This window comes from Bufo gargarizans, chromosome 6, assembly GCF_014858855.1.
Source record: "Bufo gargarizans isolate SCDJY-AF-19 chromosome 6, ASM1485885v1, whole genome shotgun sequence".
NCBI classification, from domain to species: domain Eukaryota; kingdom Metazoa; phylum Chordata; class Amphibia; order Anura; family Bufonidae; genus Bufo; species Bufo gargarizans.
The window spans coordinates 314,231,165-314,259,011 of record NC_058085.1 but is presented as its reverse complement, the minus strand read 5'-3'; the positions used below and the strand labels follow the sequence as shown (position 1 = coordinate 314,259,011).

General features: G+C 42.9%; 1 protein-coding gene across 4 annotated transcripts in view; it reads right to left on the bottom strand.

The window, feature by feature from the left end:
- LOC122940789 (solute carrier family 22 member 15-like) overlaps positions 1-27,847 on the bottom strand; it is a 281,156-nt gene that overhangs the window by 152,528 nt on the left and 100,781 nt on the right. For all 4 annotated transcript variants that reach the window (XM_044297545.1, XM_044297546.1, XM_044297544.1 and 1 more), the window contains one exon: positions 24,890-24,975. In XM_044297545.1, coding sequence (XP_044153480.1) covers positions 24,890-24,975 — 86 coding nt within the window. The remainder of the gene's footprint in view (positions 1-24,889; positions 24,976-27,847) is intronic.

Genomic DNA, 27,847 nt, shown 5'->3' with positions numbered 1-27,847 from the left:
GGAGCAAAACAAGAAAAGGACTTGGGGATTCTGGATACAAGCAAGCTAAGCAGCAGTGCTCAATGCCAAGGAGGAGCTGCAAAGCAAATAAGAAAAAAAAATAGAATGTATAAAAAAGAGAACTAAAACCCTGTACTGTAATATTACCCCTCTATAACTCCCTAGCTATGCCCGCGACTCCCGTTTACTCTTCTACAGGCTTCTCATCTGGGAAAAGAGATGCTTTTTGAGGTGATCTCATCGACATGTATAAATATGCGTGGTCCATACAGAGAACTGGCAGATGATTGACTTTACAAATCACTAGGGGACAGTCATTACATGTGGCAGAAAGGGGATTTATATATCAGTACAGGAAAGGCTTCTTTACAGTTAGTGAAATTATAGAATCCTGTACCTTATAGTAATGGTAGATACTATGACAACATTCAAAAAAGGGCTAGCTGTATTTCTAATGGCAAATAGCATCGAGGGTTAGAATTAATCTAGAAATAAATGATGGATAATTGATTGAGACAGGTTGAGTTTGATGGACATGTGCCTTTTGTTAACCTATGTAACCTATATTAACTGACTCCTGCCGTACAGTGATATGTTGTACAGGACAGATACCATAAACTTTGATAGGACATCAGAAGTATGAGCTGCAATAGCATGCACAATCTGCGGACAGATGAGGCATTGTTTTTGGATGAAAGCCTAATCCCTTTAACAATTTTTGGGACGCGGCCTAATATTATTTTTTTCAATTTTGTTCTTCCTTCCCTGCCTTCCAGGAGCCTGTTTTACCTCTGTTTTCTGTTGCCATAGCTTCATGTGGGCTTGTTTTTTGTGGGACAAGTTGTCTTTTTTAAAGGGAACAGTTTGTATCATCATAGCTTGTTTTGGAAAATGGATGGGGGGGGGGTGGATTCTTTTGGGGGAGAAATTAGAAAAAAAAAAAAAAAGGCAATTCTGCCACATTCACTATGCGCTACAAAGGACATGACGACTTTATTCTGTGTGTCAGTACAATTACTGCCATATTAACTTTATAAAGTTTTTTATTGTTTTCCTATTTAGGGGACATACACATTTTTTATCACTTTTCTTCATTTTTGAGATAGATAAGGTGACCAATAATGGAAAATCATAGATTATTTCCCCCCCCCCCCCCCCATTACGGCATTCACCAGTATTATGAGATGTAGAGAACCAAATTATGTTGATTCATTTTATTGCTTTTATTATTTTTAGGGGGGGGGGGGGGTGATTAGAATTTTTATATTCCTTTTAACTTTTTTTATATTGTTTTATTAATTTTTTTACTACCCCCCACTACCCTCACTTAAACATGTGATCATCTAAATGGCTTCTGCCACAAACTGCAATGATTAACCATTTACCAGTCTATGAGAGATTCCTATGGAACACAGCTGTGTTAATCCTGGTGGCCTCTAGTAGGCTCGAGCCCACCACAACTACTGCATGGCTCCCTTGGCACACAGCTCCACAGAAAGCAGCCTCAGTCTGACCGCAGCATCTGAGGAGTTAAATGACTGGGATCTGCTTCATCGATGATTCCAGTCATTGACGCTGGGTGCCGACTGAGTGCGGGCTCAGTGAGTGTGAGTGCTCTATACATTTTACACTGCACCACAACGTAACTGGATTAACGGTTCACTGAGTTTTCAAAACCTTGTGTTATGTCAGAGACTTAGGCCTCGTTCACACTTCAGTGTTTGGTCAGTGATTTCCATCAGTGATTTGTGAGCCAAAACCAGAAGTGGAGCCTCCACAGACATGAGGTAGAAGGGAAAGATCTGCTCCTGTTCTGTGTTTAGAGCTGCACCTGGTTTTGGCTCACAAATCACTGATGGAAATCACTGACTGAACACTGACGTGTGAACGAGGCCTTACAGTATCAAAAGTGCTGATCAGTAGGGCTGTGAGGTCAGAGTCCACTGATCACTAGAACGAGGAGAGAAGAGCACTCGATTACCACACTTGCTACAGGAGAGGAAGCAAGACAGACTGAATGGACAGTCTATGGGCCAGTCTTGATTCTGTACCCTGCAGCGAGGAGTAGGGCTGCACCAGGTATTGAAGTATCGATACCCAATCAATACTTTTGTACCCAGATCGATACGATACGATACTGAGATTTGCCATTTACCGATACTAGGCTGCGTTACTGCGCATCCTAGTCTCTGTTAGAGAACATGGCACGCGCTGCTCTCAGCCCGCGCCATGTTCTCCCCAGCCAGTACAGTGGAGAAGAGGGGAGTCCCACTGGTGCCCCTCCTCATTGGTGGTGCAGTGGCAGCTTCCGATCGGAGCCCCAGCAGTGAAATCGCTTCAATCGGTTACCATGGCAGCCAGGACACTACTGAAGCCTTGGCTGCCATGGTAAGCTCCCTGCTGCCCTGTGCACAAAGCACAGGGCAGCAGGGAGAGTGTGAAGTCCTATTCACCCTTATTGATCTCTATAAGGCTACATGCACTCGACCGTGAGTTTTGCGGTTCGCAAAAAAAAACGAATGACATCCCTATTTTTATTTTTTTGCAGATCCATTGTAACAATGCCTAAAACGAACAAGAATAGGGCATGTTATTTTTTTTACGGGGCTACAGAACGGACATACGGATAGCACATGGTGTGCTGTCCACATTTTTTGCTGAACGATTGAAATGAATGGGTCTGCATCCTATCTTCAAATAAACAAAACGGAACGGACACGGAAACAAAATACGTTTGTGTGCATGAGGCCTTAGGGTGAATTGGACAAGGGATTAAAAGATACCAGATTCTAGCCACTAAGGGGGCTAATAAAAAAATAAAAAAAAAGTAAAACAAAATATATTAAAAAGTTTAAATCCCCCCCCTTTTTCAATGTGACATAAAATATATAAAACAATAAAAAAATGAACAAAAATTAGAATAGGACTGTTCCATAAAACACGGAAAGCACGTTTTTTTGGGGGCGTTTTATTTTTTTCGCATGGTATCGAATATGGCAATACTTTTTTATGGTATTGAAATCGTATCAAAATGTTGGTATCGTGACAACCCTAGTGCGGAGAGACACTGTTATTTGAGCCCTTCTCTCTCCTCGTTCTAGTGATCAGTGGGGGGGTCTCTGCACACATATTAAAAGTGTTATAAAAACTCTGTGACCCCTTTTATAGTAAAATAGGAAAACATAGAAGGATTGGATTTACCAGTAATTTCGCTTGGCTAAGTACATGATCTTAGATGAGTTATATTGCTACTCAAATGGCTGCATTAAAAAGGTCAAATCTCAACACGCATAAAAGCCCGGCTATGAAAAGTCCACATCACAAGTGTGATTTCTTATATCTAAGAATATAATTCTCAATGAAAGCCTGATTAATGCTTGTGTGAAATGCCAGGCATGGTAAGATCAAATATAAAGGGATAAGGCACGTGGGAGAGCAGAAGCCCAAGGATATTAGCTGCTGAAGGGGTGGGCGAAAGAGCATTGCGCTATAGGATGGGGGTTGTGGTACGTTATTACAGCCTGTACCCATCGCACCGACAGGATTCCTAAAAGTCTTAGCATTAAGTGTTCGCCGCCTATTTAGGAGCACAGCCTTGCGATACGGCAGTGGGCTTGCTGTTCTAGGGCATTGGGTTAATGAATACATGACACAGAACCACACCTCCAGTGATGAAACGTTCCCTGGTGACTCTTGGGAAGCCATTAACACTCCAAATCTGTTTTAGTTGACAAAGAAAAATATCATCATTAAGCGTCAAGGCGCAAGAGAGTCTCCATAAGGTGTTCTCAATTAAGAAATGCGTCAAGGTGTGTAAAGATCAGTGCACCATTCATTTCTGCGCTCCAATGCAAAGACGTCGCGAGACGGAAAACAATTATCCTTCCACATGTCGCGCCTGTCATTCTATGGGCACATCACAGATACGTGTTATCAGTGTTTAACACCGCGGAGCAGGCACAGCCCCCAAGAAGGTGTTTTATTCCAGATAGCAAGTTTACAAAAGAGCTACAGATTTCCACATTACAATTTACACTATAGCAGGGCGAAAAGGCTTTTCTAAACCAGTGCCAGCCAGCGTATTACAAGAAATGCATACCCTGCAGGCAAGAACCGGAGGACTACTACATTTTCCTAAGATTGCACAGCCTGCAGAACAGGCGTTTCAGACTATCCAGAGACTCTTATTGGCATAACCAATTATGCTTCTAGAAGTTATTACCAAAAACACGTACTTACAATTTTTTTATTCTTGAACTGAACTGAAATAGGACCAAAATTCTGTGCTGATGGACCCAATGCTCCGTTCTACTAATATACAGCTACAAATCACCTCCCCTGACAGGTCTGTTTCAGTAACTACTTGCATTCCCGGTGTAATAACAGTTCTGGAGCATCTATCCTTATGACTGCATGTTGTGCCGTTCCTGTGTTATTGCTGCTTGAAGTTTATAAATAAATTGCCAGCAGTCTGCAGTAAAGGTACTGCTGGGTGTAACCAGTAGCGGGTGTGCCTGACTCTGTCCAATCAGTGATGCTGGTGTCAGACTATACAGAGACCCCCGCCAACTGGTAACACCAATCTGTGCCTTCACTGCAAACTGCTGACAATTCATTCACAACTTCAAATAGGAATAATAAAGAGATAGCACAACAGAGTCATAAGAATAGATGGTCCAGAATTATTATATGGGGAATGAAAGTAATTACTAAAACAGACATGTCAGATAAGGCTACTTTCACACTAGCGCTTGATCGGATCCGTTCTGAACGGATCCGATCATATTAATGCAGACGGAGGCTCCGTTCAGTACGGATCCGTCTGCATTAATAACTTAGAAAAATTTCTAAGTGCGCAAGATGCCTGAGCGGATCCGTTCAGACTTTCAATGTAAAGTCAATGGGGGACGGATCCGCTTGAAGATTGAGCCATATGGTGTCATCTTCAAGCGGATCCGTTCCCATTGACTTACATTGTAAGTCTGAACGGATCCGCTCGCCTCCGCATGGCCAGGCGGACAGCTGAACGCTGCAAGCAGCGTTCAGCTGTCCACCTGGCCGTGCAGAGGCGAGCGGAGCGGAGGCTGAACGCCGCCAGACTGATGCAGTCTGAGCGGATCCGCTCCACTCAGACTGCATCAGGGCTGGACGGAGGCGTCTGGGTCCGCTCGTGAGCTCCTTCAAACGGCGCTCACGAGCAGACCGACGAACGCTAGTGTGAAAGTAGCCTTAGGTGACAGCTCATCTGTATATGAATAAAAAATCTATAAAATAGTTTACCGTTTATATACTGAACGCAATAATAAATTAGTCTGAAGTCAGCGCCACCTAGTGGTAGACAATTCTTGGATTTCTACTGCAGATTTGTAGTTTCAATGCAGCGGGTCTGTCCGTGCATTATCCTCATTCGATGCACGCAGATTGCATGTAGAAACTGTGCAAGAAGGGACACGTCTTCTCTCGACACTGTTTGGAAATCCTTGAGTAAAGCATTAAGAAGCCAATTCCATGCGGCTTTTGGTGTGGAATCTGAACGGAAATACAAACAAATCAAAAATCCCCTAAAAGGGTTGTTCCATGATTAATGTAAAAAAAAAAAAAATCAGACATTGTATAGTACATGATAATCTCTTTCTAACAAAGCAAGAACCAGCCCTGTAATTCACGTGGATTCAGAGATTCCCCATTAATTGCTATACTAGATTTATTTAAAGTTGGCTGCTCAGGCATATCCTGTCTGCTGCAGCTGGTGGCAGTTCAGGGATGCAACTGAGCATGTGCGTCCACCTCAGTGAGGTAGACAGAGAAATTAGTAAAAGAGCAAACAGCAGGTGGCACTATACAGATTTCACTGAATAAGGCCTCATGCACACGGCCGCTGTATTGGTCCGCATCCGAGCCACAGTTTTGGCAGCTCGGATGCGGACCCATTCACTTTAATGGGGCCGCAAAAGATGCAGACAGCACTCCGTGTTCTGTCCGCATCCGTTGCGCCGTTCCGTGGCCCCGCAAAAAAAAATATAACATGTCCTATTCTTGTCTGCGCTTTGCGGACAAGAACAAGCAGTTATATTAAAGGCTTTCCGTGACGTTCCGCAAATTGCGGAACGCGCACAGACGCCATCCGTGTTACGCGGATCCGCGATTTGCAGATGGCAAAACACACCACGGTCGTGTGCTTGTAGCCTAACTCAGTGGCTATACTACAGTTTTCATTACATGCAATAAAAATTCAGATCAAGGTGCCGTTTTGAAAAGTGTAGAATATTTTTGGTGGGACAACCCCCACCACTTGCAGTGAGATTTGTCACTCACTGTGTGCTGTCTGTAGCTGGATGCTTCTGTTAGCCAGTACACACAGGGACATGACCATGCCTCTGGAGTTTTTTTCCCTCTGTGTGATCCCGTATTCTAAACATGGACCTCTCCTCAAAGTAGTACAGGACATCACACGTCTCTTATCTCCACTATTTCTTGGCTGTCACTCTCCCTCCCCGTCTCTGTGGGGAGCATGTTTCTCATACTGGGCAGCAGAACAGTCTCTCAGTAGCACAGCAGCCATGTGTGAAGGCAGTGAGTAATTACAGCATTACTTTTCTAAAAGAGGAGCATGAAAGCATTTGTTACATAGTTCATACGGTTGAAAAAAAGAAATGTCCATCAAGTTCAACCAAGGGATAGGTGGGGACGCGAATCCCAGATTTCTACACGTTTTCATAAGAATTAGGCCCCATTCACACATCCGCAATTTAGTATCGCATTTTGCGGAACGGAATTGCGGACCCATTTATTTCTATGGGGTCGCACATTGTCGTGTCCATGTTTTGCGGATCCGTAAAACACGTTACAGACGTGTGAATTGACCCTTAATGTTGTTTACTTTTAAAGGGAACCTGTCACCTGGATTTTGGGTACAGAACTGAGGACATGGGTTGCTAGATGACCGCTAGCACATCCGCAATATCCAGTCCCCATAGCTCTGTGTGCTTTTATTATGTAAAAAAAACGATTTGATACATATGCAAATTAACATAAAAGAGTCATATCTTGCTTGTGTGACCAGAGAAGAGTCATATTTTCAAGCTCTGACTCATCTCAGGTTAATTTGCATATGTATCAAATCGGGTTTTATACACAATAAAAGCACACAGAGCTATGGGGACTGGGTATTGCGGATCTGCTAGCGGCCATCTAGCAGCCCATGTCCTCAGCTCTATACCCAAAATCCTGGTGACAGGTTCCCTTTAAGAATTTGTCTAAACCCTTTTTAAAACTGTCCACTGTTCCTGCTGTGACCACGTCCTGAGGAAGTCTATTCCACAGATTCACAGTTCTTACAGTAAAGAAGCTTTGATGCTTCCGGAGACTGAACTTCTTCCTCTCCAATCGGAGGCAGTGCCCCCTTGTCTTTTGAGCACATTTTACATGGAACAGCTTTTCACCGTATTTTTTGTATGACCCATTTATATATTTGTATAGGTTAATCATGTCCCCCCTTTAGACGTCTCTTCTCAAGACTAAATACATTCAATTCTTTTAATCTTTCTTCATAACTAAGACCCTCCATGCCCCTTATCAGTTTAGTCGCTCTCCTCTGTACTTTTTCCATCTGAAGTGGGTCCTTTCTATGTACTGGTGCCCAGAACTGAACTGCATATTACAGATGAGGCCGCACCAACGCTTTGTAAAGTGGTAGTATTACATCCCTGCCCCGCGAGTCCACGCCTCGTTTAATGCATGATAATATCCTGGTGGCCTTAGAAGCAGCTGAATGACATTGTATGCTGTTATTTAATCTATCATCTACAAGGACACCCAAATCCTTCTCTATAAGTGACTCTCCCAGTGTTACATCACCTAGGACATATGAAGCACAGAGATTATTACTACCAAGATGCATAACTTTACATTTGTCCACATTGAACCTCTTTTGCTAAGTTGATGCCCAATCACTCAGAGTGTTCAAGTCCGCTTGTAGTTTGTGGACATCTTCTATAGACTGCACAGTACTACATCGCTTGGTGTCATCTGCAAAAATAGATATGGTGCTATTAATCCCATCCTCAAAATCATTAATAACTAAGTTAAATAATAGAGGGCCCAGCACTGAACCTTGGGGTACACCACTTATAACCCGGGACCATTCTGAATAGGAACCATTGACCACAACTCTCTGGACACGGTCCTTCAGACAGTTTTCAATCCAATTACAAACTATACTTTCCATGCCTATTAGGTCTATATTTACCTGTGAAGGACCTTGATCCTTTTTTGAATATGGGCTCCATGTTTGCCTTGCGCCAATCACTTGGCACTGTGCCAGTACCTAGAAAATCTTAAAAAAATTATAAACAGGGGCACAGCAATGACTGAACTGAGCTCTTTAAGCACTCTTGGGTGTAATCCATCTGGACCTGGAGTTTTGTTCACAATTACCCTATTTAACTTGTCTTGGACCATATCTACAGTTAGCTAACTGAGTATATTACTGGATGTACTAACAGCTCCAGCGCCACAGCTATCAGTTCCTTTCTCCTCTTTTGTATATATAGAGCAAAAAAATCCATTTAGTAACTCTGCCTTTTCCTTATATTCAGTGACTAGTGTCCCCCCCCCCCCCCCCCCCTTATCATTATTTAGTGGACCTACCTGCTCAGACCTAGGTTTTTTTGCATTTATATATTTAAAGAATTTTTGGGGAATTTGTTTTGCTCTCTTTTGCCACCTGATGTTTGTTTTGTATTTTTGCTAATTTTATCTCCTTTTTTACAGATTTTATTAAGCGCTTTGTAATCTTCAAACGCTCCAACTGACCCCTCAGATTTGTATTTTTTAAATGCCCTCTTTTTGTCTTTTATTGCCCTTTTTGCAGTAGCTGTAAGCCATGGGGGGTTTAATTTTAGCCGTTTATACTTGTTACCTAAAGGAATACATTTTTTTAGTGCAATTACTCAATGTGGATTTAAAGCTCTCCCATTTATCCTCTGTATTATTATGTGACAGTAGCTGCACCCAGTCTATGCCCTAAAATGCTGCCCTCAACCCAGGGAAATTTGCCTTTTTGAAATTTAGTGTCTTTGCTCTTCCTGACAGAGTTTGCTTCTTATAGTTTAGGGGGAATATAATTATATTGTGGTTACTATTACCTAGTGTTTCTCGAACAGTAACATTTCCAACAAGCTCTGCATCATTAGAGATTACCAGATCCAACAGAGCATTGCCCCAGTGGGAGCTTCTACGAACTGGCCCATAAAGTGGTCTGCAGGTTGAGGAATCTTCTCCCCTTTGCAGTTGAGGCAGAATCATGACCCCAGTCAATGTCTTGGAAGTTACGATCTCCCATTATGACCACTGTAAGAGCTAGTGCAGCCCGCTCTATTTGGTTATACAGTTGCATTTCTATCTCTGTGTAATTAGACACAATGGCTCATATTTACCAGTGTGAGCACACCAGTATCTTGGCGTCTAGGTTTAGAGAAAGTGTCTGGGCCTAGTCCAAAAATTGGGTCAGGATTAATGGAATGGGGGTTTGGGTTTGCATAGAAGGGGCTGTGGCTTAGATACACAGTTTTGCAACAAAATTGCACCACAGTTCTGGCATACAACTCTGTCTCAAAGTGAGCCAACCAATAGTTGGTATACAGTTAAAGTTGGTAGTTAGTTACAGTGTATAGCGCTAAACCAGTTTTACCATCCAGCATGAACCAGTGTGATAAATTTGGAGAATGTATAGATAGCATAGGTTTACCCCACCTACAGGCTTCATAAATCTACCGCTTTGTCTCTGAGAGGAGAGAGAAAATCCTGGGAAACTGTAATCCTTTACAGCCAACTGCAAGCCTTAGCGGCATCAAAACAAAGGTGCAGTACAGAGCTGGGCATGATATTAAAAAATAACTACTGTTGAGCCATAGTAGCATCATCTGTTGGGTGAGATTTGCAATAAAATAAAACTGGAGCTTCAAATGGTATAAAGATAAATTATCAAAATAAGGGCTCATGAACGGCCGAGTGAATGCAGCCAATTTTATTTTTTGACTCCTGCAGAAATGTCCTATCCTTTTCTGTACAACGGACAAGAATAAGACATGTTCTATTTTTTGTGGGGCTGCGGAAAGGACTTATGGATGCGGACACACATCAATGAGATAAAGGGGTCCGCACCCAATCCACCAACACTACGGCCATGCGCATGAGCCTTTAATCAACACAAAATATAGGACCTGAAACAGTGGTAGAAGGTAGAGATTCCCCTTAAAGCCTAAAGCTAAACACAAAACTACACTTTACCTACCTACAGTTTCCATTAAAACCCATTTCTTCTGCATTCCATCCCTTATTTAAGAATAGGTCCTGCCCAGTTATGTTTGTATCATTTGTATAATTGATTCTGGTCTCTTAGGCAAAACCACACTGTCCTGTTCTCTTTCAGGCCCATGTCTATGGCTGCAATTAGATCTATTTCAAAATGCACTTGAGATTCACTAAAAGCAGGAAAGTAGGAAACATACTTTTACCAAGTTAGGAAACTGGAGCTCTAATAGGCAGTGGCTGTAAGAACATGCTGGGAGTATCACTTTTCTCAAAAGCGGAAAAATAAGTTGCAGACCATTTACTACTACATTATCCAGAACAGTAAAACCAGTGTTTTTGCCTTTTCGTTACTGGTTAACACATTTTAATCCTGTGCCCCTCTTGTACTCCTATTAATTTATTCTTTTTGCTATTGAACACAATTAAAATTGGAATGGTACCTTCTGGTAAAACATGGTAATCAAGGAGCTCAATTGAGGCCTCAAAAATCCCTGCTGTATATTTCATCCATGAATTAAAGGAAATATGTCACCAGGAGAGCTAGATGCTGAATGCATGCATTTCACTTAGCGATCTGTTGCTTCATTCTGGAGAAAAGGTACTTTTAATCCATATGCAAATAACCAATTAAAGGGATTCTGTCACCACAATTTGCCCTTATAGACCACTTACATAGCACTATAGCATAACTATAGATCAGTCACATGGCACCTTTTGTCTTTTTGTTTGGATGTTCACCAGGGGCAAAAACTGAGTTTTATTCATATGTAAATGAGGGCTCGCAAGTGCCCAGGGGCGGCGTTCGGGCTGTAAGTGCCCAGGCCACTCTTCCTTCTTCTCACATAACCCCTCCCCAGCCTGTTGCTTGGCCAGCCCTGTAAGCCTCTTACATCATCCAGTGTACTGGCCGATATCCCGCCGGCGCATGCGCACTGTGATGACCATTGTGGGCAGCAGCATCATTCCATGCCGTGCGCATGCGCGATATCGGCCAGTACACTGGATGACATAAGAGGCTTACAGGGCGGGCCAAGCAACAGGCTGGGGAGGGGTTATGTGAGAAGAAGGAAGAGCGGCCTGGGCACTTACAGCCCGAACGCCGCCCCTGGGCACTTGCGAGCCCTCATTTACATATGAATAAAACTCAGTTTTTGCCCCTGGTGAACATCCAAACAAAAAGACAAAAGGTACCATGTGACTGATCTATAGTTATGCTATAGTGCTATGTAAGTGGTCTATAAGGGCAAATTGTGGTGACAGACTCCCTTTAAGTGCACAAAGGGTGGACCTGCACCGCTCGCTGCACCCTTGCTCCTCCTGCTTCCTCTGCTGGCCCCTCCTCTCCTTCCTACATAGTCAAGGGAGGAGAAGGAGGAGGAACAAAGGTGTACAGAGTAGATTGGGCCCACCCTCGGTGCACTCACTGTAACTGCTCATTTGCATATGGTTTAAATTACCTTTGTCTATACTAGCCAACTTGCCTCATCTTAGGCGATAAAATAATTTCTCACTTCAAATATGGCATCAGAATAAATCTCTGGATCAGAAAAAAAAATCTGGTATTAAAATAACTTCCTGGTTCAATTAATTCTTTTGCAGAAATCTAGCAAATAAACTTATAACATTGCCATACTCCAGAAAGTCATCCGCGTCTCCCTAAGAACTTTTTTATGCAGAGAATTTTAAAAAGTGTCAGACCACTATCCGGCGCTGCAGGCACAAAGATCAGTCCTTGAGATGAATAAGATTCTTTTTATTAAGGTCAACGCGTTTCAAGGGCGAAGTGCCCCCTTCGTCAGGACAATATACAGAATAGAGATTCACTTGTATAGGGGATATTTAAAACGCTATTTTGGCGGGTTAACCTGGGGGAGGTTCAGAGTTGGGGTGGGCGTGTTTAGTAAAATGAGGCTAATTGCTGATATCCTTTAGCGATCAGTGGCAAATGATGTTCTATGTCTGACACTTTCTGTGGTGTGCACGCTGGATAGCGCAGAGTCAAGCGCTCCATGATAAGAACTTTTTTAGTGAGTTCACCATCACCACTTCCTCAGGAAGAGAGTTCCATAGTTTCACTGCTCTTACCGTAAATAATCTCCTATGTTGATGTAGAAACCTTCTGTCCTCTAGACGTAGTTGATCTCCCTTTGTCATCGTCACAGTCCTGGGTACAAATACATGGAGGAATTTCTGTACCGACCTCTGATATATTTATACCTGACCCGGTTTTACCTGTTTTTAACCCTAATTTTAACAATGTTTCTGGGAACTGCAGTCCTCCCATTCCATTTATTAGTTTGGTCACCTGCCTTTGGTCACCTTGAAACCTCTCAAGCTCTACCATGCATCCTTGAGCACTGTTGCCCAGAATTGTACACAATGCTACATATGGTAGAACTATGTCCTAGTCATCTGAATCTATGCTCCTTCTGACTTGCCTTGGCAGCAGCTCCCTGACACTGGCTGCTACATTTTTTTTATTTGTGCTAGATTTGATAAATCTCCCCAACAAAAGGAAGCATGTGCATGACCAGAAATCGTAGAGTAAGGCTACTTTCACACTTGCAATAGCCTTTTCTGGCAGGCTGTTCGAGGGTGAATCCGTGCTACCGCTATAATAAGGGCAGGCCAGAGGTCAAGCCGCAGCACGGTAAACAAGCCGAGGCGTGGCCGGACAAAAACCGCAGTGTGCTGTAGTTTTATTCCGGGAGCCTCTCGGCATGTTTGCCGTGCTGCTGCCGGACTTCCGGAGGCACGGTGGACTAGCGGTAGCATGGATCCGGCAAGCTGTCCCCCGCCGGAACAGACTGCTGCAAAAGGCTACCGCAAGTGTGAAAGTAGCCTAATCCAAGAGCATAACAAATGCTGATATCACCATTTCAGCTATACAGCATTTTGCCTCTAAATGCAAATTTTCAGAATCCTGAAACATGTACCATATAGTATTCTATAAACGGTTTACAACCCCTGCTGCGGATGCTACTTCTCGAAATATCATTCAATCTTTATTTATGAAGTCATTTACATTTAGTTGATTTCCTGTAAACAATTTACATTGAATAATTCTAACAAGTGTCTCTCCAGCTCGCACTGTGCACGGAAATCGTTTTTAGGCAGAGGCTGTAACATGGTCCAAAGGGTATTGCATAGATGAAGACTTTGATATTTGTCTTTTTTTTTTCACCAATGGTGTGTTTAATTAAATGTGATATAAATGTACAAGCGCTGCTTTAAATAAACACGAAAAGCACCAAAGTCTGTCTTAATCCAAGGGTAACGCAGATACAGATCAGCTACAGCTTCTTAAAATATTGAGTGGGCAAAGTAATAATTTGCAAATAAATTAGCTGCGTGGAAGGAATGGATCACTGGGAATTGCAGAGTAGAACCATCAGAGATCCTTGCTGGGAAAATAGTTGTTCAGATGGAATTTGAAAATTAAAGGGCATCTGTCAGCAGTTTTGTACCTATGACACTGGCTGACCTGTTACATGTGCGCTTGGCAGCTGAAGGCATCTGTGTTGGTCCCATGTTCATATGTGCCGGCATTGCTGAGAAAATGATGTTTTAATATATGCAAATGAGCCACTAGGAGCAATGAGGGCCTTACTGTTACACCTAGAGGTTCTGCTCTCTCTGCAACAGCCACGTCCTCTCCACTATGATTGACGGGGCCAGAGTGATAATGTGTTCACTGCCTGGCCCTGTCAAAGTCGGTAGTTGCAGAGAGAGCTGAGCCTCTAGGTGTAACATCAATGTCCCCGTTGCTCCTAGAGGATCATTTGCATATATTAAAACATCCTATTTCTCAGCAATGCGGGCACATATGGACATGGGACCAACACAGATGCCTTCATCTGCCAAGTGCACATGTAACAGGCCAGCCAGTTTCCTGGGTACAAAACTGCTGACAGCTGTTATTGAAAGAGACTGTGATCTCCAAAATAAGTTTCAAAATAAGCAAATTGCATGCAGGGTAGGAGCCCCGAAACTGTATGCTGCACAGCGTTCTTAAGAAAATCCAGTCCTCTAATGCAAAGAAGGTTTTCGGTGCACAGTAGGTTGGGCCACTCCATTGGGTGCACCATTGCTCCACCCGGGCCTCCTCCTGCTTGTTTGATTGACAGTGCCTGAGATTTCCGTGCCCATAGCATTGACACAGCAGAAGACAGGGGCACTAAACAAAGCAGCCCCGCCCATGGTGCACCTAAAGCCTTATTTGCCTAAAAATAAAAAGCAGCAATTCTCAGGAACATGTACGGCGGATTTGCAACATTTCTTTCCTAAATGACTGCATCATGTGAGTAGACTTTTATGGGACAAGGGTCATATTACGTGTCAGAGATACCACCCTTTCCAAACTAAGCACTGCAATATGAGAAGTGGTAAAGGGTGAAAAAAGTGTCCTGGATATTTGTAATGAATTTGGGAGCCAATACAAAAAAAACGTAGCCACTACTCAGAGCCGTAAGGGCCAAACTAGATGTCTGATCCTGTCAGTGGGCGCTTTTTCACCTTGAAGAACTCCTGATAATTAGTGTTAATCGCGAATATTCTAATCGCAAATGTTTATCGCGAATATTGTCACTTCGAGAATTTGTAAATATCTAGAATATAGTGCTATATCTTTATAATCGCGAATATTCTAGATTATTTTTTTTTTCCCATCAGTACCCATGATCCCTCACTGCTTCTTTCTTCTGTAAAGGCTGCTATATCTTTGACTTTAGGAGTAGTGTTGATCACAAATTTTTATTGCAAATTTTCCAATTGCCGATTTTTCGCAATCAATAAAACAAACAATGACTGGAGATCTCGAATTCGCGAATATTCACGAAATATCGTGAATTCGAATATTGCCCCTGGCACTCATCACTGCTGACAATGAGACGAAACGATTCTTTGGAATTGATTTGCTCATCCCTAATACGTTTCTTGATTTCCAGATGGAATAAGAGGAAAATCGCTACATAAAGTTCTAAGAAAAAACGTTACTCAATGATGCATTTAAACATACAGTATACTAAAAGAGGATACGGCAGGTCAGGAGAGCCGTCAGCTCGTGTACGTGGTGTCTGCATTTTTTCATAGCGAACAATATCGAGCAGTAAAAAGGAGTAAGCGCCTTGCTTCCCATCCACAAAAAAAAACACAAACCTTGCAGTCACAGTCAGATAGATACTAATACCGTACAGTAGGTATATAATGCTCCTGTCTGATCTTCCTGAACCTCATCTTATGGAAGCATTTTCCTCCTTTTTTCTCAAAATCGCTCTCCTTTATAACATGTTATGAAGCAACAAAACGGTTGATCGTGCAGAAATAACCGCATTCTGTCTATAGAGCGGCGCTGACAATAGCGAGATGAATCACCCGGTTCTGCTATATTGTATATTACATATGTTCCCAACTAAAGAAGTGCAGTTCTGACAGCACACAAATTCAGATAAAATGAAGATAGCTTCCTGGTACAATGCTCCAGTAACTGGCAACTGTTATCATTTTTTTTAATTTTTTTTTCCTACTGAAAGAAAAGCAATTACTTTATGTTGGCGATGTCATTTCGGCGTCTGCACAGGTACTCATTCAGGCGTTCCACAGGCGACATGTTAAGTGTGGCCCAAGATGCATGCTGAAGAAAGAAGTGGCTTTTAAATGACACAGCAAGGTTATCCGTTCATTAGCCTAGACAGGTCAATGTTCAAAGACGGGCGGCATACGGGAGCTAAAGAGAGGCTGCATTTTTATGCACCATCCCCTCCCCCTCCCGGTAAAGTAGAATGTAAGACGCAGCTCATTGTAGCTTCTGGTTTCTCTTGCTGCTTGTTTTATTCCTCCTGGGGCTCATGCACAGGGCAAGGCCATCCTGCGCGCCTCCAGAAGTGGACAGGTACAGGGTAGTGAACGTAGGTTCAAATCGTCAGTTTAAATAGTTGTCTCGCTAAGACAACCCCCTTTAGGGCATATAAACACCACCGAGGACAGTCTCTAACAAAATGTGGCATCTGCTTTGGAGGACCCAGCCCGTCTTTGTACTAGGGCTCATGCACACGATCGAATGGCAGATTTGCAAAACACAGACATTTTGCAGAACGGAACAGCCGGCCCCTGTTGTGATAGACGAAGCGAGCTTCAGGTGCTTCATCTGAAGTCGCTTCGTTCAAAACTTTGGATTAATACTGTACGGAGATCCGCTTCCGTACAGCATTAAAAGGTATGGGCTCCAATGAGCAGAAGTAAGTTATTCGCAGAGTCACACGAGTTCGGTTCCAGGTTTTAAAGTGGCTTTCCATTTTAAAAATCAACTATCGAAGTTATTCAACGACTTAAAGGGAATCTGTCACCGTTTTTTTAACCATAAGAATCATCGGCATCCTGAGATAGTTCTCCCCCACCCTAATCATCCGAGTACCTCCAAGTACTTCTCTTACAGTCCACTTTCACTTTTTTTCAAGTTATGTAAATTCAATGCTTACCTCATTACTTCTCATTCCTAACTCCACCTCCCGTTATAAGAGTGACAGAATCTAAAGATCCTACCCCACGTTCCAAATCCCGCGCATGTGCAGAACCAGTCACCTTACTCATGGATGAAAAAAATCTAGAATATTTGCGATTACGAAGTGCCGATATTCAAGCAAAAAATTAGCGATTGGAATATTTGCGATCAACACTACTACTGATCATATAATGTATACTGCGCAGCTGCGAGACTTGGCAGAGAAGGGGTGGCAATGAACAATCGTAGAGGGCGTGTCTTATTAGTCTGTGGGCGTGGCTGCACTCCAAGAGTCAGAGAACGCTGGACTCCTCTCTGAAGCATGGAGGAGACAGGACTCATCTAAGGTGCATTTACATATATGGCGGGAACATTTATTTTAGGTTTTTCTCCCAACTGATAGTTCGTTCAGAATTGATTTTAATATCATTATTAATGTATTTTAAAGTATTCATAGAAAAGTGAGTGGATAAATAGGCTTAGAAAGTGCTGACAGGTTTCCTTTACTGAATAACTGACTTTGGCTCATCGGAGCCCATGCATTTTAATATTGTATGGAGACGGACCTCTGTACAGTATTAATCTGAAGTTTTGAAAAAAGCAACTTCGGATGTAGAATCCGACGATCGCTTTGCTCATGACTAGTTCTATAATTTTGCGGATGGCATGGACATACAGAGTGCTGTCTGCATCTTTTGTGGCCCCACTGAAAAGTATGGGTCCTCATCCGATCCGCAAAAAATAAATTGGACAAAAAAATATGTTTGTGTGCAAGAGCCCTTAGGACAGCCATTCATTGAATGTATGATAGAAATACACCACGGCACACATACCACCTAGAATGAAGGGTCTTGTACTGTACCTAGCCTGACTACTGATTCTGCTCCTTGCTGCCTGCCCCAACCTTTGAATTGCTATCTGGATTATGCACGTATTTAGCCTGCCCGACTTTGGAATTGCTATTTGCAATACACATGTACTCAGCTTGCCCAGACCTTGGACTGTATTCAGACTACGGCTTTTGTCCGATTCCTTGGTGCTTTACACCCTTGTCTCTGACCCCTGCGCATCAGCAGCCAACTACACCGGGACTACTCCAGGAGGTAGCAACCTGGTTGGTTCCCTGTGGTGAAGTCCAGATTCCTGTACAGGGGTTAAAAGGTGAATACCAGAGAAATGCCAGGACAACGCTCTTAGGTATATCCCATAGTCAGACTGGTTTAATGGGACAGTGGGCCCAAACTCAGTGTCTGTTACAAGGTCTATGGGCCCATCTTGCTCGCATCTCAGCGACGAATCCTTCTGGTGAATGTCTGGCCCATGCTATATTCATTAAAAGTATAGCGGACCATATTTTACCTATACATATTGTACAAATATTGCTAACTGCTAAAGGGGTTTCTGAACCTAATCATTGGATGACCTATGCTCAGGATAGGTCATCAACATCAGGTTGTGGGGGTCCCAGTCTGGCACACATCAAATGTTTTGGGCAGCTGCCTGCACCGGACACACTATGCACTCGATCAGGGGTCAGCAACCTTTGGCACTCCAGCTGCTGTGAAAGTACAACTTCTAGCATGCACAATTACCTGTTCTTGTAACTCTCACAGAAGTGAAAGGAGGATACTGGGAGTTGTAGTTTCAGAACAGATGGAGTGCCGGATGTTACTGATCCCTGCACTGGATGGAAAGCTTCATCCACTGTAGTTTCTGGCACTGGTTTACTATAGCTCGGCTCCGGTTCATTTGCAAGGGAGCTGAGCTGCAGTACCCCAGTACGTCCACTTGCATGCTGGATGGAACCTTGTGCTTCCAGCTTTGCCCACTGTACACAGTCCCTGCCGAAACAGGTGATCAGCAGGGGGGGGGGGGGGGGGGGTGTTGGGCCTGCACCGATCTCATACTGATGACCTATCCTGCATATTATTGTGAGCTGATTGAACAGTTTAATTTGCTGGACAGCCCCTTTAATGAATGTCTTCTTCCATTTTATGCCTTCATATACTTTTTGACATGATTTTACATGCGGTTTTAAATTTTAAGGCAGTGCAGTCACAATGCAGGACACACAATCAGCACCATGTCTTAACATACCCTTATACAGTAGAAGTTCCTATTACAGATTGTTTAGAATGAGTTGTACGTGTGACGGAAGAAGAAAGGAGGTGCAGGTTGCTTTACAACCCCCAGCACTTGGGCCAGTGGAGCTAGACTGATCTATTTTATACTGATGACCTATCCTCAGGATAGGTCATCAGTATCTGATCGGTAGGGGTCAGGCACCCGGGAACCCCACCGATCAGCTGTTTGAGAAGGCATCGGTGCTCACAGTAGTGCCGCGGCCTTCTCTCTGCTTTCCCTAGGCGAGTGACGTCACGTTCATCCATCATGTGGTTAGGCGCAGCTCAGCCCCATTTAAGTGAATTGAGCTGAGGTGCAATACCAAGCACAGCAAGTACAGTATAATACAATGTACAGCACTGTGCTTGGTAAGCTGCGAGAAGGCAGCGGCGCTCACGGTGCCTTCTCAAACAGCCGATCTGCGGGAGTCCTGCGTGTCGGCCCCCAGCAATCAGATACTGGTGACCTATTCATAAGGATACTATAAGTAAATCACTAGCAAGTGGATGCAATAAAACAATAGAAAAACATCAGTTTCAGGCTTCAGATATCTGCATTTCACAGTCATAAAATATGCACAAGAAGTAGCTGTCTTGAGTGCAACTTTGCTTAAGGACTCATGTCCAACAGCGAGTACATTTATGTTACTTCTTTGTTGTCACAAGAAATCTTTATTCATTACTAAATCTTTACCTGGTAACTTTAACAATGAATATTTTATACACAGCTGTGAAAATTCAAATTAGGCCATGTTTTTTGAACAGTCAGTGATGGTTAAGTGAGGTCTAACAGGCACTTACTGTGGGCTAGAACAGCAGGCAGGAGAGCCCAGAGGGAGAACAGACCCTTGTTGGTCGGAACAGCAAATGACCCTTTAAAGGGAACCTGTCACTTGATTTTTCTACCCTAAACCACCGCTATGGCATCAGCATTCTGAGCACTTCCCTGTGCACTTTAACATTATACAGAGTATAAAGATGTCAGGGTATGGCTACATGTAGCGTAACTGCTGCCGAATTTCTGCAGTAGAACTGAGTGCAGAAGATCCACGGCGTTTACAGTAGCAGCAAAGTGGATGAGAGTTGAACGAATCCCATCCACACACAACGGAAAGTACCTACAAAAACTACACATAATATTCAATGTAGATGTTAAGGGCAACGCCATATCAGGTAGAAATTCAGCTGCAGATTTTTTGTGGATAAATTGACATGCTGTGTATTTAAAAGAATATACCGCCGGTCAATTTCTGCGAAAGATTTCTTGCAAAGCGCGTGGAGGACAGTTTTTAAAGTGTACCTGAGTTTTCAAAAATTCTGGATAATGGCTGTGCTTCTTTGTAAAATCTTAACTGTGAAGGAACAGGTCTTTTTTAGGCTTCCCTAAAGTCTCTTTCAGCCATGTTATTCCCAGTTTTAGCTGCACAGTTAGATGCATTTCACTCAGAAGTAGGGGGCGTCTACCTTCTTTGAAATCTGCCAGAACTGCTTTGACATCCCTTCCCTTACTTCACATTATGTTTTTTCAGCTCCGGACTGCAACTTGGGTGGAAGTGAGACCCCTAGCAGCCATGAATTTACAGCTTTTTTCAGGTGGATGCAGGCAGATTTTTCCTAATGAAGGGATTTAGAAATCTGATAGTTACACCATTTTCTATTTAATGAAATTGTGTTAAAGTACACTGAATCTTTAAAATCTTGCCCATACTGCTGATAAAATGTAGTAATTTTCTGCATACAGTTCCACTGTGGAAAATCCACAGTGTATATGGCACGTGTGGGCATCCCCGAAATCCACCTCATGCCAATTTCTGGTGAGGATTTCATGTTGCAGTCTTCACAATGCAACATGAAATCCTGAAGGATATCCACAGCATTTTCACAAAAAAGATCTGCAGCATTTGGTGCAAAATTTGCTGCTGTGGAATTCCAGTAGATCAGAAAGGAAAGGCATGGGACTGCATGACTTTCCAGCTGAGCACACATGTACGTGTCTGGCCAAGAAGCAGTAAAGGTAGCGGCATTAAAGGCAAAGTACAAACTCATTTCATTTCTAGTAAAACAGCCACTTGTTGGCCTGCTTCTCCTTGTGGAGAGTACCAGAGTTGTCCTAAGCAGGGGCGCACTCAAATCTCATAGGGCCCCATAGCAAAGCTTAGTATGGCCCTATCATATCACCAATTTCCCAGTACATGTGCATCAAACATTCCCAAGCAATGCCGACTGCAAAGTGCAGGCCCCAGATTTCTGACAAATTTACAATATGTTTCATTAAGCAGAAGAAGATATTTTAATAAAAAAATAAATATATATATATTATTTATTTTTTTAAGCTGCCCTCAGCCTCAACCACTTTATTCGACTTCTATGTGGAATACATGCTTCATAAATACAATGCTCCTCCTCACCACTATACTTCACGCCAGACAACTGGTATAAATACACTTATAAATCTCCTGCTTCCCTTCACATATTGCAAAGCTGTCTGTTTTGTAGCCACCACTAGGGGGAGCTCAGTGCATAGCAGTTTATACAGCTACCATTAACTGAAATGGAAGCTGTAATTATCCTTTTGCACGGATCTTCATCTAGTGGTGGCTGCATGAAAATGCAGTGTTTTCACATCAGGAACAGTGATCAGCATTGAGCCACCTATCCCCTTGGGTCCTTTAGCAGTTGTGTGGTCTGCCTCCACTGAAGGTACACCACCGGGTGTAGGGAAGGCAATGCTCCCTAGGAAAAAAGGATATAAGAGAAAGAGAGCCACTTGTGTAGTGGCAGCTAGTGAAGACAGAAAACCCATAGTAAAGGTACAAAACTTTAACAGACCTAGAAAAAGGGCCCATCTGCAGAAAATCCCTTTAGGTCACAGCAGTAATTGAGTAAATTTTTCTGCCAAAACCAGAAGGAGAACCCACACAGGGAAGAACTATAAAGGGAAGATCCGCACTTCTTCCGTGTGTTGGCTTACCACCATTGATGACAAATACTGCTGTGTGGGAGAAATCTTAAAAAGGGTATCTTGGTTGTTTGAAGTTATCCCCTATCCAGCAGTAGGTCCTCCACCAATCACAAGAACGGGGCTGCGTGCCCCCTGCAGCCCCCCTGAAAATAACAGAGCAGCTGGTTGCACTCAGCTGGCTCCAAAATTCTCATAGAAATTAATGGAGGGACCGCACGGATGTCCGACTGGCCGCTCCGTTCTTTTCAGGAGGCCTGCAGGTTGTACAGGGCCCCCATTCTCGTGATCGGTGGGGGCATAGTAGTACCCCCACCGATCTCAGATTGCCCATTTTCCTATAGATAGGGGACAACTTCAACCAACTGGAATACCTGAAAAAAGTGGGGGTTTTGGCAAACGTCCCAATTCTGCCGGACCTGCATAGGGAAGATGACTTACTTGCTTCCCGTTTGCTGGCTCCAGCCATGTCAACATCTGCTTTGACATCCCCGCAGTCGAGCCAATCACAGGTCGTGGCTGTGTCGGGATCCCCTTGTGACCATTTGTCATGACGCAAGGGGAGTCGAACACCGCCATGGCCTGTGATTTGCTACAGCGACGTCAAACTGGATGTTGACATCGCAGGAGTCCAGCAGAGCATAGCAGGGAAGCAGTAGAAAGAGCGGGGAAGCAGGCAAGTCATCTTCCCTTTGCATGTCTGACAGAATGGGAAAGGGAGATTGCCAAACTGCCCTTCCACCCATTCTTGCACAACCCCTTTAAGCCCCTTTACACACAGCCTTTTGCTGGTGGAATTTGGCGACAATTCTGTGCCAAGAAGCCGCCGGCAGGGCTGCAGTTGCAGCGGACGGGGTTTATAGCAGAGACCAAGAAAAGACGTGTTGTTTCTCATTAGGTGTTCGCTCGTCGTTTAGCTCTATTCAACATGGCTTTACGGTAAGCCAGATGTAGTAGGCTTTTTGCATTACAGATTTAGGCAAAAATCCACAGCAAAATCCTCATGTACTGAAGGCTGAATTAGGACTTCTGTAGACTTATCATTCCTGAAATCCATAATGCTTCAAGATCACACACTTCATGACTCTATAACAGATCAGATCATCTTTTTGACAGGATGACCCCATTAATGATAAAAAAGTGATGCAATTTAACATAACCTTGTGTGTAGCATCGCCAAAACAGTAATGATTGCAGTCATAATGCTATTACGAAAAAAATATATAAAAAAAATCCTCCTACTTTTGAGAAAAAACATCCATCTTTAATGAGGAGGGTCATTTATTTCAGTAATAGAATACGAGATGAGTTCTGTGAAGTAAATAATATCGGAGCGCTCCTCCAGCTTGTGGTTATGCAGATGAAGGGAGTCTGATCCTCTTTCAAGAACACACTTTTTATCTTTACCGAAAATTCCTTTTTAATTTACTCTAAATGAAATTAAGGAAGATTTGAACTAAATGCTCAGGGTTATCCATCTCAATATCACAGCGCTACCATCAGTCATCCCATGAATATTAAGAAAGGCTTATGCTGCAAAATGGAACAGAACTAGAAAAGCTTTCACAATGAAAATGCAACACGAGCTCCATGTGGGCATGATGGCCGCCATCTGAAGTACCCTGCAGAGGATATCCGGCTGAATGATGGCCCAACTAGACCAGGTGTGCCCTCTGTGTGGTGCCAGCGGTACATTCTCATCTCTCACACGGGTATATACAGGCAATGGGCTAAGCAGGTTTATCGGAAGTAGGAAGCTTGCGCTAGGGCACTGACATTCTAAGCGTTCAAAGTAAATGGGGGCAAATCAATTTCCCTCCTCCGCAATATGGATGCTAAACACATTAGGGGTCGTTTACTATGGGCTCATGCACACAGCTGTAGACATTTTTGCGGTCTGCAAAACACAGATACCGACTTAAAGCCTCCCGTAATTTTTTTTACTCCTTCAGACATGTCCTATCCTTGTCCGCATGACAGACCAGGAAAGTACACGTTTTATTTTATTTTTTGAAGGGCTGCAGAAAGGACGTACGGATGTGGACAGCACACCCATTGAAGTGAATGGGTCCACATCGAATCTGCAAAATATGCATACCAAAACCACGGTCGTGTGCATGGTGCCCTAAAGACCAGCGTTTCACACACCAGTCTTAGGCCTCATACACGTGACTGTATATATTTTCTCGTACGCAAATCGCGTATTCTCAAAACACGGATACCAGCAGTGTGCGTCCCACCCTATTGTAAAATGGGCTATAGGATATGTTCAATTCTTTTTTTTTTTTGCGGGATGGACATACGGCCACACGGATGCAGAAAGTGAACAGATGACATTTGTGTGCTCTCTCCATTTTCTGCAGTCCCATAGGACTCCTGCATAACAGATCCGCCTGTAGACTTCTATTATGACGGAATGCCTCTTAAAAGCATTGTGTTATGCATTCCGTCATAGAATTCCGTTCTGGCCTGCGGTAACGGAATCGCCAGAAAAACCGAACATGAAGTTCACTCATCCCTAGTAACAGGTCCTCTTTATGTCACTCTTGCTCTGATGTGGTTGGATCTTCAGCTTCATCTACACAATAGGCTAAAGTGGTATTTGCCAGATTTAAAGGGGGTTTCCAGGGGCATAATTGAAAAGTCAGAAAGGGTTAAAACAAAATCTCCACTGCAGCTCTCTACATCCTGCCTGGTCTTGACATGGCATAAATGGCAGAAAACCCCCGTTCAGCTAATCACTGGCTGAGATGGGTCATCACTAAGAAGGTGATTGGCTGAGTGGGCCTTTCCTGCCATTTCTAGTGTGTCGAGCCAGGACAGGAAGTGGATAGCGGTGTGAACTGGAACAGCAGTGGTGAGGGATCAGTGGAGTGAATAATGCTTGATTTTTTTTTTTACCATTTTCAGTTTTTTTTTTTTTTTTTTTTTTTTTTAATCTGACATCCATTTTAACTCTTCAGAGGTAGTAGATCTTCACTTGCAATTACTCACTGTTATTGTCTGGTAAAAACATTGTGAAGATACAAGCCAGTCCAGCAAAGACTAGAAAACCAGCAGTGGATTTTCCTCTTCCAGACCTAAAAGACAAAAGGAAACCCCAACTAAAACACTTATTACAAAAACTTCTCAAAAACATCCACAATTTTTTTAACCACTTCAGCCCCGCTAGGTGAAACCCCCTTCATGACCAGAGCACTTTTTACACTTCGGCACTACACTATTTTCACCGTTTATCGCTCAGTCATGCAACTTACCATACAAATGAATTTTACCTCCTTTTCTTCTCACTAATAGAGCTTTCATTTGGTGGTATTTCATTGCTGCTGGCATTTTTACTTTTTTTGTTATTAATCAAAATGTAACGATTTTTTTGCAAAAAAATGAAATTTTTCACTTTCAGCTGTAAAATTTTGCAAAAAAAACGACATCCATATATAAATTTTTCGCCAAATTTATTGTTCTACATGTCTTTGATAAAAAAAAAATGTTTGGGCAAAAAAAAAAAATGGTTTGGGTAAAAGTTATAGCATTTACAAACTATGGTACAAAAATGTGAATTTCCGCTTTTTGAAACAGCTCTGACTTTCTGAGCACCTGTCATGATTCCTGAGGTTCTACAATGCCCAAACAGTAGAAAACCCCCACAAATGACCCCATTTCGGAAAGTAGACACCCTAAGGTATTCGCTGATGGGCATAGTGAGTTCATAGAACTTTTTATTTTTTGTCACAAGTTAGCGGAAAATGATGATGATTTTTATTTATTTATTTTTTCTTACAAAGTCTCATATTCCACTAACTTGAGACAAAAAATAAAAAATTCTAGGAACTCGCCATGCCCCTCACGGAATACCTTGGGGTGTCTTCTTTCCAAAATGGGGTCACTTGTGGCGTAGTTATACTGCCCTGGCAATTTAGGGGCCCAAATGTGTGAGAAGAACTTTGCAATCAAAATGTGTAAAAAATGACCGGTGAAATCCAAAAGGTGCACTTTGGAATATGTGCCCCTTTGCCCACCTTGGCAGCAAAAAAGTGTGACACATCTGGTATCGCCGTACTCAGGAGAAGTTGGGGAATGTGTTTTGGGGTGTCATTTTACATATACCCATGCTGGGTGAGAAAAATATCTTGGTCAAATGCCAACTTTGTATAAAAAAATGGGAAAAGTTGTCTTTTGCCAAGATATTTCTCTCATCCAGCATGGTTATATGTAAAATGGCACCCCAAAACACATTCCCCAACTTCTCCTGAGTACGGCGATACCAGATGTGTCACACTTTTTTGCTGCCAAGGTGGGCAAAGGGGCACATATTCCAAAGTGCACCTTTCAGATTTTGCAGGCCATTTTTTACACATTTTGATTGCAAGGTACTTCTCACACATTTGGGCCCCTAAATTGCCAGGGCAGTATAACTACGCCACAAGTGACCCCATTTTGGAAAGAAGACACCCCAAGGTATTCCGTGAGGGGCATGGCGAGTTCCTAGAATTTTTTATTTTTTGTCACAAGTTAGCGGAAAATGATGATTTTTTTTTCTTCTCTTTTTTCCTTACAAAGTCTCATATTCCACTAACTTGCGACAAAAAATAAAAAATTCTAGGAACTCGCCATGCCCCTCACGGAATACCTTGGGGTGTCTTCTTTCCAAAATGGGGTCACTTGTGGCGTAGTTATACTGCCCTGGCAATTTAGGGGCCCAAATGTGTGAGAAGTACTTTGCAATCAAAATCTGTAAAAAAATGACCGGTGAAATCCGAAAGGTGCACTTTGGAATATGTGCCCCTTTGCCCACCTTGGCATCAAAAAAGTGTCACACATCTGGTATCGCCGTACTCAGGAGAAGTTGGGGAATGTGTTTTGGGGTGTCATTTTACATATACCCATGCTGGGTGAGAGAAATATCTTGGCAAAAGACAACTTTTCCCATTTTTTTTATACAAAGTTGGCATTTGACCAAGATATTTTTCTCACCCAGCATGGGTATATGTAAAATGACACCCCAAAACACATTCCCCAACTTCTCCTGAGTACGGCGATACCAGATGTGTCACACTTTTTTGCTGCCAAGGTGGGCAAAGGGGCACATATTCCAAAGTGCACCTTTCGGGTTTTGCAGGGCATTTTTTTACACATTTTGATTGCAAAGTTCTTCTCACACATTTGGGCCCCTAAATTGCCAGGGCAGTATAACTACGCCACAAGTGACCCCATTTTGGAAAGAAGACACCCCAAGGTATTCCGTGAGGGGCATGGCGAGTTCCTAGAATTTTTTATTTTTTGTCGCAAGTTAGTGGAATATGAGACTTTGTAAGGAAAAAAGAAAAAAATAAGAAAAATCATCATTTTCCGCTAACTTGTGACAAAAAATAAAAAATTCTAGGAACTCGCCGTGCCCATCACGGAATACCTTGGGGTGTCTTCTTTCCAAAATGGGGTCACTTGTGGCGTAGTTATACTGCCCTGGCAATTTAGGGGCCCAAATGTGTAAGAAGTACCTTGCAATCAAAATGTGTAAAAAATGGCCTGCAAAATCCGAAAGGTGCACTTTGGAATATGTGCCCCTTTGCCCACCTTGGCTGCAAAAAAGTGTGACACATCTGGTATCGCCGTACTCAGGAGAAGTTGGGGAATGTGTTTTGGGATGTCATTTTACATATACCCATGCTGGGTGAGAGAAATATCTTGGCAAAAGACAACTTTTCCCATTTTTTTATACAAAGTTGGCATTTGACCAAGATATTTTTCTCACCCAGCATGGGTATATGTAAAATGACACCCCAAAACACATTCCCCAACTTCTCCTGAGTACGGCGATACCACATGTGTGACACTTTTTTGCAGCCAAGGTGGGCAAAGGGGCCCAAATTCCTTCTAGGAGGGCATTTTTAGACATTTGGATCCCAGACTTCTTCTCACACTTTCGGGCCCCTAAAAAGCCAGGGCAGTATA